A 20,529-nucleotide genomic window follows, 5' to 3' on the forward strand; every position below is an offset into this window, starting at 1 on the left:
GTAGCTACAGTGGCTAGTGGTTGCCATATGGGCAGTGGCATCTTAGACTTTTAGTTGCTGGACAAACCACTGACAACAGGTACAGAGCAGAGGGAGCCATCTATAAAACTTTATTCTCTTTATTGATATTCCTGGTTTGTTCACTGTTTTTTCTGACTTTGTCCACGTCTTCCTTTAGCTCCTTGAGCATCTTTAAGGCAGTGTCTAGTAAGTCTGTCATGTCTTCCTGAGGGACAGTTTCTCAGTTTTTTCCTTTAATGGACCACACTTTCCTATTTCTTTGTATGTGAATTTTTAGTTGTTGTTGGGTATCTGTACCCCCCGAGGTCTTCACTTCTCTCACTTCCTTTCCCACTGTGTGTCTTTCCCTGGACACAGACATGCTGACTTTCTAAATTCCCCTGAGCCAGCCAGCAGTGCTTTCTTAAGTCCTAATCCTCACATCTCTAGCTCTCCAAAGGGGTAAAAAAGGAAAAATGCAAGGGAAAAAGAAACAGGCACTGACCCTTCAAATTCAGCTGATGGGGATCCATCTCTGTCTTACACCTCTGCCATCATAAGCAGCAACTGTCAATCAAAACAAAATCCTAATATTTGGAGAACAAGGCCCTTAGGGCCCAATCTGAATCCCACAAGCACCTCCAGAAACGCAGGTACAGTGACTGCCACAGGGTTTGGGGTGGGAGGTCAGGCAGTTGCTAAGCCAGCCACAGGGGCTAAAACTGACAAACTGGTTTACCGCAGAGCCTTTCCCTGGAAGAGGTGAGCCTTTAAAGACTCTGGAGTCCCAAATATTTAATAGTTAAAGCAGAGATTCTGCCAGAGCCACTGTAACCTGGGAGGAGAGGGACTCCAGTGCTTCCTACTCCCTCTCACCTGACACTCAATGGGTTTCTCTTTACATAATCTTTCTCAGCATAAACAAATGAAAGTTTTACTTTGGATCCCCAAAATGTAATGCAACTTTCAAACACACCTTGAATCACACTGCATGACACTGGAAGACTCCCACACAGGTGCACTTAGAAATACCGTGAGTTAGCAGAGGGGATGCTTGAAACTGCACACAAAGCGGTGGCCACGGCAGTTTTGTGGTCGAGAAGTGATGTTTTAAGCACTTAATATTCTAAAATGTTAATTTCCTACATTTTACTGGGCATGTACCTCACAATGATTTCTACTCAAAATAAATTAATTTTCAGCAGTGGACACAAGGAGCAGATGCCCACATTTAATTGCTGTAGTAACTTAGGCAACATTCTGTTCCACTAAAAAGTATTTTTCGCTTTGAAAACAAAAAAGAATTGCCATTTACTTTCTTTTCCCTTTTCATCTGCCCAAACTGACAGTGATCTGTAACTAAAAAAAACAAAACCAACTAAGTAAAACTGCTTTCTTTTGGAAGTTTATTTTGGATAAAATAGTTGAAGACAGACTACAACAGTACATTGTACAAAAGGACTAGAAGATAACTCAGTCCTGGCATCCTGACATCTGTAAGCTTTCACCAGCTAAGGACTCTTCCCAGGCAGTGAAACCAAAGTTCCCTGTTGCACAAGAGGGTAAGATTTTTCTCCATCAGAAACAACGTAGTCACATAAATATATCCTTCCAGCCCTGCAAGTCTGAAGCCACCAAAACTCCATAAATGAGAAACCACTGCCTGCTCAAAATATCTGTAATATTAATGCAGCGATAAAAATCCCCCACACCTGGACAATTATCGGGTAACCACAGCTTTCAGCAAAGCAACAAGTGCTTGAGTTATTCCATTGTCATGTTCAGTTTACAGATCACGACTCCAATTCTGTAAAACCAAACCAAGAAGAAGTCGAGCCAAAGTGCTTCAGCTGCGATGGACACTATCTCCTGTCCTTTTTACCAGCTTTCCTCTTTCCCGAGAGCAGGTGCTTGGGTTTCATGTCAAACACATGTCTGTCTGCCTCCCCTTTCCTCCCCAAGCGATTCATCTTCTTCTGAGCATTCTTCATCATGGTCTTGGCTTTCTTCACCATCTATAAAGCAGAAGAAAAACACGTCAGCTGTGGAAAACCTAATTTCCAAGCAAATTTCCATTACCTGTTAACACTCTGTCTGAATGGTCCGGGTCTGTGCTGTGAAGAGAAACCCTGGTGAGTCTCACTCATACCATGTTCCCATGGATCCACCACAGTACCTGCAGGAGCTCAACCAGTATCTGCAAGATGGAAACTACCCAGACAAGTCTCATACCTACAGGGACCAGATACACTCAGACATGGACTTCCTCTCAGACACACGGGGACACTGAGATTCCGGCCCATGAAACTACTCACATCTGACTAACAAGTGTCAATGCTGGTGTTAAATCCAGACTACCAGATGGAGACGGCGTGGTGGAATGGGAAACTCGGGCTCCCAAAAGGGAGACCGCTTGTAAGCTTATACACAAACTTTCTCATCTGAATTTTCAAAATGCTAAAACTAACCATTTTTGTGTTTATTTAAAAAAAAGAAGTTTCAGCAAAAGAGACTGTATACATCCAAAGTGTCTTTCCCAAAAGACTCCCAAACAGCTCTCTCTGGGCTGGCTCCCCACATGGGCCTGTGGTGGGTGAAGGCCCCATGTCCAGGTTCTGAGCAGGACCGTTTCCTAGCACAGCCCTGAGCGGCTAGGACAGAGGCTCAGGCCGTGGTGCTATTACCACACCCTGCTCTGTCCACCCCAACAAGAAACCCATGCACTGAGGGCAAAGGTCCAGGGACACCCGGCTGTGCCAGGCCCAAGCCCGCCTCTTGGGGTGCAGCACACAGCCAACGCCCACTCCCCCATCCCCACCCCGCAGTTCTTGCAGCTCCAAGTGTTTGCCCTGAGCCCTCGTGTGATCAACAGTAGAAGCTACCATTTTATTAATTACACCTTGCAAGGACTAACCTTGACGTCGCGGAGACCAGAGACATCACGTGGGGTCCGAGAGCAACTGCGACTCCGGGCCACAGACGTGGGCGGGACAGAGTCTTCCCGCTTCCTTTTCCTTGTGACGCTCCGAGACCTTCTGGCCTGGACCATATAATGGGCCTGAAACACACAGAAAGCAAACTTCAGTGCCTCAGGGTCCCAGCCTTAGTGACAAACATGAAGTTATTCCAACGAGGAGAGAAGGCACATGGAAGGGTTTTTAGAACCATCGTCAAATAAGTTAAATACATTTAAAATACACATAGTTAACTTCACATTAATTATTGGTCAAATAGTTTTTTTTTTTTTTGGCTGCGTTGGGTCTTTGTGGCTGCACACAGGCTTTCTCTAGTTGCCGTGAGCGGGGGCTACTCTTCGTTGTGGTGCGCGGGCTTTTCAATTACGGTGGCTTCTCTTGTTGCGGAGCATGGGCTCTGGGCGCGTGGGCTTCAATAGTTGTGGCTCGCGGGCTCTAGAGCGCAGGCTCAGTAGTTGTGGCGCACGGGCTTAGTTGCTCCGCAGCATGAGGGATCTTCCTGGACCAGGGCTCGAACCTGTGTCCCCTGCATCGGCAGGTGGATTCTTAACCACTGCGCCACCAGGGAAGTCCCAAATACTCTTTTTCACTTTCACAGCTGCTTTAAGTTACAGAGCTGATTTTAACTCCATTTAAAAAACTTTACTTAGAGCTGCCTGTTCAGCCACATTAGCAGCACAATTTATGTAAAGTGCTGTCTCTCCTTCATGCCCCCTTTCCGGGATCATCCGCCTGAACACAGTGACGGCCGCCTGAAAGCTCAGCCTTGTGGGTGCTGAGATCCAGCTCTGCAAGCCAGCAGCTTGGCACCCCGGCCTGTGGCGCCCGCTCACGTTACTGTTTTGAAATAAGATGACACAATGATGTGAGAGGCAGGCACCCTAGAGCCCAGCACCTGATAAACAATCCAAAGTCAGAAGCCATATGTGAACATTAAAATAACACCCCATGTGAGCAGTATGGGGTGCTCACGCAGCTCACGCACTGCTGATCAAAATCCGAATTAGTCTAACACAACGTCATCCTTTGTTTCGGTAATTCCACTTCTTGGAATCTGTTTTGAGAAAACAATCCAGAACGTGAAGACGTTCTTTCACACAAAGACATGCATTCTCCAGAGTAATTCATCAAGCAAGAAAAACTGGGATCCTGAAAAAGGTATCTGAAATGCCTTCTAACCTCTGGGCTCCAAGGAACAGCTTTGAGCTATTTACAGCCTACGTTCCTCTCACGCCAAGAAACTCAAGACCACCTCATGTTTACCTGGTGTCTAAACTGAAGCTCTACGTGAAGACATCAGTCACCAAAGTCAAAGTTGCAGCTCAAGTCCTAAAAACTGCACACAACAACATAATTCTCAGCACAAACCCCAGCAGTGCTAACTCCTCTGTAACCCGCTCCTGCCCTGGTTCCCAGGACGGCGCCGCCCCACCCATGGCTCTGAGGCCGTCTGCACTCACATTGTCTTTGTTGTCCATGTCGACACCGAGACTGCGCATCTCATCCTCCAAAACCTTCCGCTGAACCTGAAGGCAGAAACGGACGTTGTTTTAAGCAAAATTAGTTTGATAAAATGTTTAAAAAAAAATTTCAAGGGAAACTACCTTTTACAATGATCCATGATACACTTATTTTAGAAATTCTTTTACTTGGGCTCATGTGTATGTTTTTGGACAACTCATTAAATAACATGAAAATTAACATTTCCTGGGCAATTTTTCTGAGCAGGACAACGTACGTGTTGCCCCTGGATTCCGCTCAGCTCCCCGGGGATTCCCACATGCAGACCCCAGAGGCCAGCACCTCCTCCCAAGCACACGGAGCCCCACGATGGTGGGGATACAGCGATGGCCATGCCTGTCAAGAGACAGTCATTCGCCACCACACAGGAACAGTATTTCGAACACATGACTGTCCTCCATGGAGAGGCGCCTAGCATCTGACATTTTCCCTCCTGTCCCATCTCACTCTAACTGCCCCACACACCATCCTCTTTCCCTGGGGAGCTGTGCCTCCGGACAAGAGCACGGAGCAGGAGGAAGATGCTAAGAAGACGGACCTGAGAACTGGAAGGACCCTGACACCATCTGATCCACTTGTGCCTCAGTGTGAACTTCCCCGTCCTAACCAGTCACAGGGCCCAGTTAAATCACCTTTGGCCCTAAGTTAGATTGGGTTAGTTTTTCTGTAAATTGTAAAAGATGACTCCTAATAAAGAATTAAAGAATAAGAATGTGTTAATTGATGACTTTACATCTAGAAATTTATGCATAACTCACAATCTTCATTTGTTTCGGTACAGCTACAAAGGGGTTGAATCCAACAGTGAAAGTCACCAAGAAGGGGTATAATACTCAGAATATGAAAGAGCAACACTCACCCAACCTCAAAAGTCAACTTATACCAACAAAACAAAGTGAAGCATGTTTAGCATGGACCATACAAGACTCCAATACACAAAGAAATAGGTGACGCTCTTGGACACGACACGACACTTGCCTTCTTGGCTGTCCGAGGCATCCTGGGTCCCTGTGTATCCTTCTCTCTAGACTGCAGAATCTTCAACTTCTTTTTTTCCCTAATCTGTTTTGCCAGCTGTTGGATTTCCACCATTTCTTCATCTTCAGTTTCAGATTCACTGTCATACACTCCAGCAGCTGTTCTTAGCTCTTCTTCTTTTTCTAACTCTTCCAATTTCTTTTAAAAAAGTCATAATTAAACAAAGCCAACAATGAAAAACTCATAAAGAAGTGTAACAATCTTTATAGAAACCAGGTTTCCCCTAAGTCTTTTGGGGTATGATTAACACCCGGGTCCAGACTCACGTGGGCCTCGCCCTCTGTGCCAGGGCTCACCTCCCCGCAAACAGGCTCCGTGCGGAGATGAGCACAAAGACTAAGCCGACAGCCGCAGACTATTCTGTGCCACTTCTTTTCCTTCTTTAGAAACAACCACTCCCACCTCCGAGGCTAAAACATGTAAAATGTTCCCCTCGCTCCCAGCAGGTACATGAAAGACCCTCCATCCTTGAAGAACTGAGAACATCAATCTGAACTGGCCTTGGACCACGACAGCCCGTGTATCCATCCCAAAGCTGTCCCAAACACAAGCTCGTTGGCCATACAGTTAATAAAATTTTTAAATACATACAACGAATAAACCTCGACAGGAACCCGAGTCAGAGGTACCCCCATCAGTACTAGCGTGAAAAGGCATAGGGAGGGAGGTTGGACGGGAAGGCCAGGTCAGGCCATCTGAGCCCAGACTACGGAAACAGGATGTCACAGAGTAAGAGACAAAGCAAGAGGCACAACTGAAGAGATTAAGACATGAAATATAAATCAAGGATGCCATTTGAGAACTGAGGAGTGAATAACAAGGGAAACAAGGAACATACGTTGCAAATATTTTATAAAATATTTTTTGAAAAACTTGGCTGGCAGTTCCTCAAAAAGTGAAACATAAAATTATCTTATGACCCAGTAACTCTACTCCTAGGAATCTGCCCAAAAGTGTTGAAAACAGGTACTCAATACTTATCCATCAATGTTCATAGTAGCACTAATCACAATACCCAAACGGTGGAAACAACACTATGTCCATCAACAGATGAATGGATAAACAAAATGTGCTACACATATAAAATAGAATATCACTAAGCAATAAAAAGGAATGAAAGCTCTGGCACATGCTACAACATGGGCAAACCTTGAAAATATTATGCTAAGTGGAATAAGATCAACATATTGTAAGACTCCATTTATATAAAATATACAAAACAGGCAAATCTAGAGAGACAGAAAAGAGATTTGTGGTTGCCTGAGGCTAGGGGGAGGGGAGACTAGGAAGTGATTACTTATTGAGTACTGGGAGTTACTTTGGGGATGATGAAAAGGTTCCGGAACTACACAGAGGTGGTGGTTGCACAACACCATGACGGTACTAGATGCTACTTAACTGTACACTTTAACACATTTGAAAAAAAAAACTTGACTCTGGAGAGAAAGGATAGCAACTAAAGGAGAGCACAGGGTCTAAGAAGTTTTTGTTTGCTGTGGACACTCATATGTTAAGAAACAGCAAACAAGGAGAGGACTGAAACAGGAGGCAGCTGCGTGTGCCGGGGCAGAACTTGGGGAAGACAAGGGGTCAGGCGGGGAGCAAGCAGCACCTGCAGCCACAGGGGCCCGCATGGGGTGGCGACGAGGGCGTCCACGCCCCGGGGACTCCCTTATTTAGTGAGGCCGCCCCTGAGACCAGCACAAGGAGCTCGGGCAGGAGGTCTGGGAGGAAGGGGAGAGTCTGCACCAGCACCCGGTGCAGGAACATGGTGCTGCGTGTGCAGGGCCCCAGGAGGCAGGGGCCCCGGGGTCTTGGTGGGCGTAGAAGGAACGAGGGCCATGGACAGAGGTGAGTGGAAAGTTGTGCGCGTGTCTTTCGGTGGTCGTGTTAAAGAGGAATAAAAGTCAAATAATTTAACTAGTGACACAAACCTGCATGATGTCAGGATCAATATAGTCGGCTATGTTATGGCCTTCCCAGATCTCAGGTATCTTATCATGTTTCTCCGATGAATTCATTATATCCCAGTACTCTAAAGGTCAAAGAACAAAAAGTTTATAGTTGTTTTTAACATCAACTACCGTGTGCCCCAAACGAGCCACCACTTACGCAAGTCCTACACCTGTGAAGACAACAGAGCACTTGTGTTCAACACTAGGTAAGCAATGTAACATGCTCGACCAAAGGATTGCTCCAAGCACATCCCAAGACCCATCAGTACCTCAGGATCAAAGTGTCCAAAGGCATGAACAACAGATTATCAACAATATCAGCCTGGTCCAACACTTACATGCTAGGAAAGTTACAGAAATGATCACTCACAGAAAACTACCTGGGAGGAAGAAATCTCAGAGTCCTGGCAGAATGCAACCTCTCACCTTCAAGAAATTAAATTAACAAAATGCTGCAAGACTTGCACCCATTAATAATGCACTTTCACATTTTTCACACAACTGGCATCTGAAAACAACTATCACATTTGAGCCCTTACTTTGAAGATCCAGAATATAATCATCTCCCATTTCCAGCTCAATGTCCCGTTCCTGCAATGAAAACACAGTTTTCATCAGTGCTATTTGACCTTCAGAACCAGAACTGCTGGGCCCCCTCCCTTCCCTGTGGAATCACCCCTTCTCCAACCGAAGAGCCAATCCTTTCAGCACCTGAGGCTCAGCGCCCATTTCTGGTGGGAAAGCTGTTTCTGCCACTGGCAGACCTGGCACCTCCACCCAGGAGGGTGTCCAGGCCCCAGGGGGTTTATGCTCCAAAGCCCTGCCCCGCACATGCTCTCCAGCACAGGCCCATGGGCGCTCCCGTCACCTACCCGTCTCCTCTTCGGCTCCCTGAGCTCCATTCTCTTTCTGCGTGCCACGACTCCTTCAGGGATGAATGGGGGCCGCCCCTGAGAAGACATGAGTGGAAATACCTAAATGAAATGCCTTGCTAAATCAAAACACAAAGATGAAAAACTACAAGAAATTCTCCATCTGCATGGGAAACACAAAACCACACCCAGACCAACTAAAAACCAAGATGATCTGGGGGAGAGGGGAAGGTGCAGGGCCAGTCTGGGCAAGGAAGCTGGGAAGGCTCCGTAAGCAGATTCTAAAGTTTATTTAGAAAAAACAAACGGTAAGAGAATCAAGAAAAAGTATGGATGAAGAAAGCAATACAGGAGAAATAAAGCAGATCAATGAACAGGAGAAATTCAGACATAAGCCCAAGCACAGAAGGGAATACGATGGGAAGACACATCATCCAGCCATCAGTCCTGAGATAAACGATGAGCTGGGTGAAGACCACCACCTGCTTCCCATGAACAAGATAAAACCACAACTAAATGAAGACTTCTATTAAAAAAAAGGTAAAATTTAAAAATTGAACCATCAGAATACAGAAGAAAAAATACCTTAAAGAAAACAAATCTACACAACATACAGGAGTCTGATTTCCTTAATATAAAAATTACAAATCAGTAAGAGATAACCTAAAGAAGTGAAAAAGCAAATAAGTATGTCAATACCAAGATACACATCCTGTTCCACATGATGTTCACTAACTGAAAACAATCATGTTGAATAATCACTGAGTGTGACTGCCTGAAACTACAGTGTAGAAATATCACTTCTTATAATGTAATTTCCACTTTATTTTGGGGAAAAAAACTGAAAACTTGTGTAACTTTTTGAGAACAAATATGATAAAAATCATTAACAACATCACTGACAGTGATCTTTACCTGTATTGTTAATGCCTAGACTAGCTACCAAAAATTAGTGTTGAATGAATAAATACATAAGAAACATTAAAATAAATAAATAAAAAGTGGGAATTCCCAGGTGGCCCAGTGGTTAGGATTCTGGGCTTTCACTGACATGGTCCTGGGTTCAATCGCCGGTCGGGGAACTGAGATCCCACAAGCTGTGCAGCACAGCAAAAAAAAAAGAAAAGAAACTCATCACAACAATGGAAGCATCTTTAGTCCATCACACTGACACAACAGGAAGTGTGCGTTCTCAAACCTTCAGGAGTATAAACCTGCAAGGCATTGTTGGAGGACAATGACATTTTCGATGCCATGCCTTAAAATTCACTCTACAGATATATTTGCAATTAAAAACAGAGACCTACGTATGAAAACGTAACCTTGAGCACTAGTTTTTAATAGCAAGAAAATGAAAAACTTGAAAGAAAATATATTCCCGTGTTTAGAGTTTTTTAAAAAAAGCTTATATGCCAAAATATTTCTGGACAAATAGACAAGCTGAGAGTTACAGTAACAGCCTCTGGTGGGGGAGCAGGTTTAACCTGGCTCTTCATGCTCCTCCTCTCACCGCTTCTATTCTTCCTGACATACATGGCATAACCTTCATTCTGAGGAAGATGCGAGAACACCCGGGAAATCCACTACCGGGGAGGCAGGCGCGCGGGTCCCCACCAGCCACGCAACCCCCTGCCTCAAGGGCCTCCGCAGGCGGCTTTACCTTGTCATCTCTTCTGCTGGGAACAGCCAAATGCAGTCTGTTCAGCACCTCATTCACTTTATTTCCTTTCATTTTGGTTTCAACTCGATGAGCCAAAAGCCTGTCACAAGCCTGAGAAGGTGAGAAAACGTGGCACCAGGTCACAGGGCACCTGGCACAGCCTCATGTTGCCTTCTGGAAGGAACCAGGAACCAGAGCCCCCATAACCAGAGGACGGTCCCCAGGTTTGGAACCTGCTACGCTTTTCCCTCAGAGGCAGCATCTGATGGCTGAGTGCTGGGACCCCCAAGGTCCAAGTAACTGCCCTGGGGCAGACCTCACGCTCCGGGACAGGGGAGGGTGGGCCGGGTGCGGAGGGGACCTCTCTCTTCCTTCCCGGGTCAGGGTCAGGCCCAGACCGAGGAAGAACCCTGAGGCAGCAGGACTAAGTGAAAATGACCTGTGCTGGGAGTGTGAGCATCTCTTCACATCCCCCCATGTTCACTGGGCGGGTGGGGGCCCCAGGATTCATCTCTCAGGCGGAGCTACTAGCGCTCAGGGTTGTTAACACCCAGAGAGAAACATTCCTGTCAAGGAAAGGGATCAACCCTGCTTGTGAGGAAGCACTGACCTCTGTCTTCACTTTAATAACCCCTTCCTCCGTCAGGGTGCTGGTCTCCACCACAGAAAACCCTTCAGCCTGAAGATCTAGAAATATTTTCTGGGAATACAAAGGACAAATGAGAGCTGCATTTATCCCCAGTTCCCCATGAACAAATCTTACTTCTCCTCAAATGGGTGCTATAAATGCTAATTATAATTAACACATCTGTGGTTTTTTAACTCTTTTGAAGGACATCTCCCCAAAACAGTTATTTATTTTTCCCTAAATTCAGCTGTGATTAAGAAAATACAGGGGCTTCCCTGGTGGTGCAGTGGTTAAGAATCCGCCTGCCAATGCAGGGGACACGGGTTTGAGCCCTGGTCCAGGAAGATCCCGCATGCCGCAGAGCAACTAAGCCCGTGAGCCACAGCTACTGAGCCTGCACTCTAGAGCTCGCGAGCCACAATTACTGAGCCCGTGTGCCACAACTACTGAAGCCCTTGCGCCTAGAGCCTGTGCTCCGCAACAAGAGAAGCCACCGCAGTGGGAAGCCCACACACCACAACAAAGAGTAACCCCCACTCATCGCAACTAGAGAAAGCCCGCGCGCAGCAATGAAGATCCAATGCAGCCAAAACTAAACAAATTAAATAAATAAATTTTTTTTAAAAAAAGAAAGAAAGAAAGAAGAGAAAATACAGGACTTCCCTGGTAGTGCAGTGGTTAAGAATCCACCTGCCAATGCAGGGGACACGGGTTCGAGCCCTGGTCTGGGAAGATCCCACCTGCTGCGGAGCAACTAAGCCCGTGAGCCACAGCTACTGAGCCTGCACTCTAGAGCCCGCGAGCCGCAACTACTGGGGCCGCGTGCTACAACTACTGAAGCCTGCGCACCTAGAGCCCGTGCTCCGCGACAAGAGAAGTCACTGCAACAGAAGCCCACGCACCGCAATGAAGAGTAGCCCCGACTCACCACCACTAGAGAAAACCCGCGCGCAGCAATGAAGACCCAACGCAGCCAAAAATAAATTAATTTTTTTTAAAAAAGAAAAGAAAATATACATTACGGGGAGGATCAAATCAGACTACAGCAAGCAAAGCAGAGGCTCTCTGGAACATTCTGTGAGACCTACCCTTCTGAAGAGAATCTTGAGAAAATTAAGATACAGATTTTCATAGAGAATATTCTCAATGCTATTTTTTATAAAATACCTGGCCTCCACAGCCTAAGATAATTCCTTAGAAAACGATACAGCAACGTGTACGAATCCAGCTACGAACGAACCACCAAGACCCCAGGACAAGGGACTTCATTTGCGCCTCCACGAATGCCACCTGACACCTTGCTGCCGGCCTGACCATGTGACAACGCTCAGACACAGGTGGCCAATTCACGACAGTCAAGCTTCTCAGGAATGAGTTCTGCTCCCCCTGCTCCCTGGAAAGACCAACCATACCACCTACCAGCATGACCTGCATAAGACACCGCACCTGCCACCATGTGCCTCGTGCAAGACGGGGCAGAACCTGCACTGCAGCTCAAGAGATATCAGAGTCACTGACCGACACAGGGCAGGCCCCACGCGGCGCTGACCAGCGTTCATAGCTCCCGCAACCCTGCTTCCCAACCCAGCGATGCAACTGTTCCCACCACTGAAGCTCCATCACAGCTGGCAGTGGAGGCAGGACTTGGGCGAGTCTAACCGCAAGGGCTGAGCTACCGGCACAACAATCACTCCTGACCTGCCCTCCCCTCCACACTCCAGTGCTCTTAGCCTGAAAAACTGAGATCACCCAATGAGTATCTGATCCTTTCAAAGAAAAGAGAATTCTCTGACATCAGCGTTTACATCATCAGTAACGTAGAGAGTACAAGGCGGTGCCCAGGGACACCAGAATGGCTGTTTAAACACACCACGTTCTCACCAAGGATTAAGTGTCCAAACAGCACCAGAGAGAGCCAGAGACAAGAGCACAGCCTCCCTAGAGACCCTCTCCTCAGGCCAGACAAGTGCAGCGTCTCTCCCACCAAACGGGGCCTTGCAAACCGGGCTGCTGGGCCTCCCAGAGTCTGACTGCAGAGGCCCGGGGTGTGCCCTGACTTATGATGCATTACCACCGAAAAGCAACGCCAACACTGCTGGTGGGGCCACGAGAGAGAACCACTGGACCAGCGCAGAGCTTCTCGAAGCATGTGTCCTGAGAGATGCCTCCTGGGGACGGATACAGGGTCAAACAGCTTGAAAACCTAGGGCTAACGACGTTACCTGCCACTTGGAAAATTACAGCAGACACGACAGGGTCACGGTTCTGGAAGGTCTGCAGACACTCCTTTTCCCTCACTCACTCAGTCCCCAACATCTCCCCACAGAACCTGTGCAGCAGGTACTCCAGTAACACCCGAGAAACGCCTCCCACTAGACACTCTGCTGCAGGCGCTGCTCCAGAGCAGCCGGCAGCCCAGGCCCAAGGAGCTGGGGCGAACCTTGAGGTGCTTTGCTCGTTTTAAGGCCCCAACACGAGAGGCAGCCCCTTCCGAACAAGCAGTCTCCTGAAGGCTACTGTACCGACCACACGCACGGCCGGCCCCACAGCCTCTGAGAGAGCAGGAACCAGGAAATGTCATGGTCCGTTTGCCATTAATGGGCTTTCCTAAGGTCACGTCGACTCAATCAGTGAGGATATTATCTCACTGCAAAACAAAAACCAGACTAGCATCGCTAACATTCCTTTTCAACTCTGATTGTGTAAGACGAGATTCAGAATTAGTAGGAAATATTGAAAACATCAAGGTGATTTACCTGATCATCCTCAGAAAGTTCAGCTATTCTCTTCACGTCACATTTGTTTGCTACAATGATAAGAGGCTAGAATGAGAAAGAAAAATAACAAAATTATTACCTTCACACTGCAGGTTACAAACTAAAACATTGGTCCCCACGCTCACCTTGTTGACAAAGAGTGGCCTTATGTTCTGGAAGAGCTCCAGCTGCTCCCCGAGTCCGTGCCCACACTGCTCAGACAAATCCATCACGTAGAGAACCGCGGCTCGCAGGTGAGCCAGTGCCGTGATGGCCTGCATCTCAATGGTGTTGCGATCCTCCAGAGGGTGGTCCAGGATCCCCGGAGTATCCACCACCTAAGGTCAGACTCGTTACTCCAAGAGCCCACGTCTGCACAAGCTGCTTGCCCAGCACAGGCCGAGGGCGCTCACAAACCCAGACCAGCCCTGACAAAGCTGGTAAAGAAAATGCAGGGCTCCCAACTGACCACGGTAAAGAAGGCAGCGGGGGAAAAGGAGAAATTAAGTATGAAAAACGGGGGAGGGGGCTGCAGAGCTCATGAAGAATGAACTTGCCAACGACCCTGAGAAGGACCCCTCTTTCCATTAGTGACGACAACACAGAAAACAGGGATAACCCCTCCCACGTGCTAGGAATGACATCACCTCTCATAACATTAAATTCAACTGCGTCACGCTTGTAAATGGTTTCTGATGACCGGCCCATCAGAAGCACCACCATTAGCCGAGCGCAGAAGGCTTGCTGGGAGCTGCCGCGTCCCCTGAGCTTGCCGGAGCTTGTCCACAGGGACGTTCCCGGTGACCCCCCAGCCTTCCCTGTGACGCTGTGTGCACTGGGACGTGGGCAGACACTAACTAGTCTGTGGGAATCCCCAGAATCAAACTCCAGGAACAAGAGCACGACTGTCCCAGCTTAGACAGCTCTCACCTGCCAGCGCAGATACTTGTAATCCATGTGCCCAACAAACAGAGACTTGGTGGTAAAGGCGTAGGGCTGGACGTCCACATCTGCTCTCGTCACCTGGAACAAACCACAAGTCCTGTACCGCGTATCCTCTGCAACAGAGTAAACGCGGCACCTACGTGTTATCGAGACTAACTGCTGCGGTAGGAAAAAAACAAAAAAAACCCACGAGATTCAACCTCACATGATTGAACTCTGACAGGAGCCAGCACCTCAGCAGGCAGACGGGCCCCTCTTCCTCAGGACCCGGGCCACAGAGGCGGAGTACGAATCAGGCATCAGGGAGCAAGGAAGGCCCAGCACCTGCAGGGCACCAACCAGCTCCTCCTCGCACCCATCCTGGCCCCAGCGACGCCCCACAGAACTTCCTGTGATGATGGGAACACTCGACACCTGCACCTCAACACAGGCCCGTGAGCCACGTGGGGTCCCTGAACTCCGGAAATGTGGTCACGAGACTTAGGACTGAATTTTCTGTTGTTGTTTAATGTTAGTTAACTAAGCGGCCCGTCTCACCCCCAAGGCCTGGCTCACAAGCCCTGGAGAGGTCGGCTGAGACACTGCAGAGCTCAGCTGTCACTGTATCAGTGCCGCTTGTGGACAAAACAAAAACCTACAGATCTGCAGGAGTGTTCTTAGTAGCAAAGAGCCCCACATGTAACCATTGTTTTTTTGGCACCTGGGCTGTTGCTGGTTGTGAGCTGACACTTTAAACACTGTTTCTACTCCATTCAGGTCCCTGAGCTCAGCTAAGGTGCTGCGTTACTTAAACAGTTCCTTTAGCTCTGATAATAAACTCACTAAGTAAAGGGCAACCACTTCCCACTACACAAACCAAAGTTTACAGGCAAGTTGACACAGCAACCCGGGTGATATCACCTGAGAAACACCTCTGGAGCCCGGGAAGGTCAGTTCAACAGGCACGGTCTGCACGGTCAACAGTGACTCCCTGGCACTACTGTTCCCGGGACACGCATGTCCATGTGTTAACAGAAACGTATTTAAACGTCTCAAATCCCTTAGAAATTTGTAGGACACATACAAAACTCAAAACTCAAATGGTCCCCATAACTGCAATATCCATCCAGGTTCAGGGTCGATCCTCGAGGATGGGAGGAACAATGTTTTGGGCCCAGGGCAGTGCTAACTAGAGGACTGACTGCAGCCGCCCTCACCCCACGCAGCCAGGTCCTTGGTCACCGCGCCGTCAGGCGGACCAACCTTATTGATGAAGCTGGACTTGCCAACATTCGGGTATCCACACAGAAGCAGGGTCCTTGTATTCGGGTCAATGGTCGGCAGACGGGACAGATGCTGACGCACTGTGAGAAGTTTACAGTAAACGTGCTTAATTTCATAAGAAAACTTAAGAATCTCAAAGCTGAAGATCTGCTCAACTTAGGTGCGCACTCCAGGACTGTGGTCACATTACCCTCACTCCAACATTTATCATGTACGTGACAGAGAGAATACGAATGAACGAAGAAGGGACCAGCTGCGGAGGCACCGGGCATCCAGGCTGTACCAGGAATCCTGCTCCCAGGCCCGACAGCATGGATTCCTATCCAACAGGTACAAGATGGGGCCCAAACCACACAACCCAGACAACTGAGTAAGAGAGATGATGTTTGAAAGAGCATTTTCGAGCGAGTGTGTGTGCCATCACTTCCTGGCTGGGCAGCAGGCTACTTCCATGTAATGAGAAACCTTCAGGAGCCTCGTCTGCTCCAGCGACACCAGTGGGCCACCCTGATGACCTAACGGCTCACTGGAAGCACTGTTAAAGCAGCCCAGTGTTACAATCTTGTCACAAATTATTTGCAAGATGCTGGGAGGGGTGGGGTGGGGGTCCAAAACCAAATCAGTTAAAAACACTTGAAATGTAAAAATATATGCATGCAAAAAGGCAAAAAATTGTTTCAATAAAAGTCCTACTACATTAATTAAGAAATCATCCTACTGAAAAAAACTACCAGGTAATAAAACTGGAGTAGCAGTTTGATGCTACCACGTTTTACAAAGAAATGCACCACATTGTCAGTAACAGGTAAAACTATGGGTTACTTTATTTTTATATGTTTTATTACTTCCCCATGATTTATAACGTACATGCCTTACCTATTACACTTGAAAAACATAAATTTTCTTAATAGTGCTACTAATGTGTAAGCATGTTAAGTGCTAGCTGCTTTTTCAGTAATATCTAACCTGTTAGAATTTCTTACAGGCTAGGCTGGGAAAAATAATTTGATCCTCTTATCTCTAAAATAAAACAAAAATAAACATTTTAAAAATAACTTCTCGACAAGGATCAAGTACGTTAACAGAATGCACTAAAACCTGTTTTTGCTGATGCATAACAAGTACCTTGTTCCAAATATTCCAAACTCTGCTTCTGTCTTTTGATAATAGTACACATTCGCCCAAGGGCCGCACGTTTCAGCTGCTTGCAGCGGTAGAGAGAATCACCATATTTCATAAGCCGCACATAATCTTTAGCAACGCTGAAAGACATAAAAAGAAATGTGTAAGAGTTTTCTCTCTTTTAACAGTAACTTAAAAGATATTATATTAAGAAAATACCTTACTTGTCCACTAAATTTTTGGCAATATTTATTTGTCCTAGAGCCAACTTGTAATGATCCTTGTCATACAGAATGTTCATCAAATCAGCATAAAATGGATGAATATCCTATAACAAGAAAAACAAAGTGGTCATTTTGCTCCAGCAGTTTCTCCTCCCAATATATGAATAACACCTGAAGAATAATTTCCTAGGGAAACAAATCGCACCTCTTACTCTTCCTCACCCCCCCAGGGTCTTCTCCCCAGTCCTCTCTCCTGTTCAGTGACTGCTTAGTTCACAGAGAAAAACGGAGTCAGCAGGGCAGCCAGGCCCATCTCCATCTGAGCACCAGAGCCCGCCCCTCACCACTCAAGAACTGAGCTGGAGAAATTCTTCCCTGTCCCATCAACCTTACACTATTATTGCCCCAAAACTTTAAAAAAGTTTTAAAACTCCCTTAAGCCTACAATCCGCCCATCTCTGCTCCTCTTCTTGGCAGACGCTCTCAGCTCCTCAGCTCTGGAGCCACCAGTGCCCTGGCAGCCGTGCTCCCCACCTAGTGCTCTCACCCCCACAGACCAGTCCTCCTTCGAAAGTCAGTCAGAGCAAGGCCAGCGAGGCCGGTCCCAGGCTCCACTGCAAAGGCCGCTACACAAGTTGCCTCACCCCACCCACACCCTCTCCGACCCACCTCCTGGACCTTCCTGTTCCCTGAAGACACCACACTCTGGAGCCCGGGGCCTTTGCACTTGCTGTTTCTGTGCCTCAGTGCTCATTCCCCAGGTAGCGCACGGCTCTCGCTTCCTTCAGGGCTCAGCTAGCGGCCCTCCCTCGTCTCCATACCCATATGACACACATGTTTTACTACCTCTTCCCCCCACTAGACAAGATAGGGGCTTTAAAAATGACTGCTGAACAGACACAGCAATCGTTTAATGAATGATAATCTACTCCAACCTTTTACTCGAAAATTATTCTCAGATAACTTTAGTTTGAAAAAAAAAAGCCAACAGGAATAGAATGTTCATAAATTTGAACCCCTAATGTATATTAAAAAAAAAAAATGATACCAAGGATAAAAAAGATAAATTTTTTTTTACAAAGAACAACAAAAATCTGGTGTTGATTAGATCAAAGTATTTTCTGTTTGCTCACATCAGGTGTTTCCTGGTGTCTTCATCTCATTCTTACTGCCTTCTTTATCCCCAGGTACTTCCTGAAGTACCCACACTTTCCCAAGAAACTACACCCTCATCCAGCCAGTAGTCACTGAGCACCTATCAAGTCCCGGAATTTTACAACAGCAATTTCTGTCACATAAACCAATCTCATCTCACTGCCTTAACCCACCTTCAGGGACTGTTGTAGGGCAGTGGCACATTTAGGCTCTCATGCTGTACTGCTGACCCCACATCCATCACCTCCTCAACAACCCTGCAACCGTGTCGCCCCACACAGGGACTCCACAGGCAGTGTCCTCTCTTGCGTCCTACAGCTAAACACACAAGCAAACTGCTCTATGCAGCAGAGCTCCACTTTGGGGGCTCAATGCAGAAGGCTGCTCCCCACGAGACTGCTTCTTGCCCGTGAAGAAAGTACACAGATGGTCGTTAGCTGATGAAGCAACAACATCACAAACACTGCTGGGCCTCAAGCCACTGGCCCAACTTGAGACCACAGGAAAGGGAGCCTTGGAACGAGGGAAGAGAGGAAGCACACAAGCCGCCAGAAGCTCAGGCTTCTGAATTCAGTCCATAGCTTTCAGAGCTCGGGTTGGCCCATACAAGCCTAGAGGTTACAGAAAAAGCCCGAGTGAGGCATGCTCTGGGCCCTCGTAGATGGAGTTTGACTGGGGGAAAAAAGATACTAAGGAACCAAAACACCTGTACTCTGTTCCCAGTTTTGCCACTAACTCTCAGAGTAAACTTTCACAAGTCAATTATTTCCTCTTTCTTTCATTATCTCTAGACAAACCTGGTTTAACCCTGTCTGAAGGCTCATATTTACATAATCACTTATGTTTCCCAGAATCACTTACATCCAATTTGGGGAAATCCGTCAGAATCTGTGAGAGTCTGTCATGGTAATTCTGCTGAGTAAATTTGACTTTCCTCATATAAAAATGTCTAATGCGATGGATTTGATAATGTTTATGGATAACTGTCGGAGTCTTTCGTTGAGTCTTCGACAATGTTAAGTCAATAAAGTCCTGCAATTAAATAAAGTAAGACACAGTTACACCAAAAACGTCTACTTTCACCCACTTATTTGAAACCATCTTAAAAGACTAATATTTAACAATACAATATATTTTAAACTACATACACATTTTCTAACTAAATCTTCAATATAAAACTTGCTCATCGTTATAGTTCCTGGCCTTTAAGAAACACTCAGCAAATGGCTGCAGAAATAAATTTTATCCTATGCTTTCTTCACGTTATCCTAATTTCCAAATACCTAAGAACCTCTGAAATATAAGTAGCCAGACAACTCAAGCATAAATTAGAAAAGAAAATTTTAATGAGAAACAGTCGTACTGTTTCAGTTTGCGTATCTGTGGCTTTGAAAGTACATAAAATAACAGATAAAACTAAAACCCACTATATACAATTTCCTAAGGTAAGGTGACTAAGGTATGTAAGGTGACTACCAGAGAATACAAAAGACTTTTGCATGAATTCCCCAGTGCAAACGAGCCAAGAAGACAGGTGCCGGCAACACTGTTAGCTCCGGGAGGGACGCCGCGGTCTCGCCTCTGACCGCGACCCCTCTTCCATCTGGCAGAATCCACGAACCCTTTGGGGACAGTTCAAAACCTACCTACTTCATAAAGTTTGCCCTGACTCTCCCCCTCTTCTCTAGGGAGGACCCTAACATCTGAGGAGGGACCCTAACCCCGGGCAGCCCTAAGCTCTGAGGAAGGACCCCGACCCTCTGGGGAGACCCCTAACCCGGGGGCCCCAATCTGGAGAGAACATGGTCTAAGACGGGGGCCTGGCGGAGGAGGCGACCCCTCTCAGCCCGGCGTTACAAACCGGACCCTCGATTCCCGCGACCCGGCAGAGAAAAGTGTGGGCGGAAGAGCCCTCGAGGCCGCCTACCTTGGCTGACGGCACCACCGTGATTTTCTTGAAGTTGTAGTGCGCCATGCCTGCGATCAGCCACGAGGGACGAATGCTCTGACTTCCGCCGGGGGGGAGGGGGGCAGGCCGGCGGGTAGGAGGAACTTCCGCCGAGGTGGGGACTTCCGCTAGCTGCGCGTCACTTCCGGGCGCTCCCTGCGTCCCACACGCACGGCCTCGGCGTCGCACAGCGCCCCCGCCCGGCCGGAGGAGGGGTCACGGGGCCGGGGGTGGGGCTGAGGGCGCGCTGAGGGCGGGAGGAAGACCGCGCGGGGGAAGCGGTTTCGAGGTTCGGTCCCTGCCCCGTAAAGGAGAGGGTCCTGAGAGGCCTCCCTGGGGGTCTGTGCTCCCCCCGACGGTCACCGGCTCCAGGGCCCGGCCGCGATCCCCTCCCGGCCCGGGTCAGGGGTCTCGGGAGCCTCGGGCTGTCCGGGTGGTCAGAGGGGCTCGGAAGGCTCCGGGGGCCT

General features: G+C 47.7%; 1 protein-coding gene across 1 annotated transcript; it reads right to left on the bottom strand.

Annotated features, from left to right (window-relative positions):
* Window positions 1-258: 258 nt before the first annotated feature.
* On the bottom strand, window positions 259-20,131 carry GTPBP4 (GTP binding protein 4). The gene is made up of 17 exons (XM_036842250.1): window positions 20,042-20,131; window positions 18,976-19,146; window positions 16,960-17,063; window positions 16,739-16,875; window positions 15,593-15,693; window positions 14,336-14,428; window positions 13,552-13,743; window positions 13,406-13,471; window positions 10,632-10,721; window positions 10,022-10,132; window positions 8,362-8,439; window positions 8,029-8,080; window positions 7,469-7,569; window positions 5,475-5,672; window positions 4,436-4,501; window positions 2,915-3,058; window positions 259-2,015 (listed from the first exon to the last, which is right to left on the bottom strand). The coding sequence occupies exons 1-17, from the start codon at window positions 20,087-20,089 to the stop codon at window positions 1,863-1,865; spliced, it is 1,905 nt and encodes a 634-aa protein (XP_036698145.1). The 5' UTR covers window positions 20,090-20,131; the 3' UTR covers window positions 259-1,862.
* Between the last annotated feature and the right edge of the window lie 398 nt (window positions 20,132-20,529).

The sequence above is a fragment of the Balaenoptera musculus genome, chromosome 2, assembly GCF_009873245.2.
Source record: "Balaenoptera musculus isolate JJ_BM4_2016_0621 chromosome 2, mBalMus1.pri.v3, whole genome shotgun sequence".
In the NCBI taxonomy this organism is placed as follows: Eukaryota; Metazoa; Chordata; class Mammalia; order Artiodactyla; family Balaenopteridae; genus Balaenoptera; species Balaenoptera musculus.

Bases quoted from the DNA above. Each gene is read 5' to 3' on its own strand.
- GTPBP4 (XM_036842250.1), bottom strand. From the start codon at position 20,089: ATGGCGCACTACAACTTCAAGAAAATCACGGTGGTGCCGTCAGCCAAG. The intron at 8,440-10,021 runs GTAAAGCCGCCT...ATGTCTTCTCAG, and splicing joins CCAGCAGAAGAGATGACAAG to GGGCGGCCCCCATTCATCCC. The intron at 4,502-5,474 runs GCAAGTGTCGTG...TTCTGCCTTCAG, and splicing joins TGCCTCGGACAGCCAAGAAG to GTTCAGCGGAAGGTTTTGGA.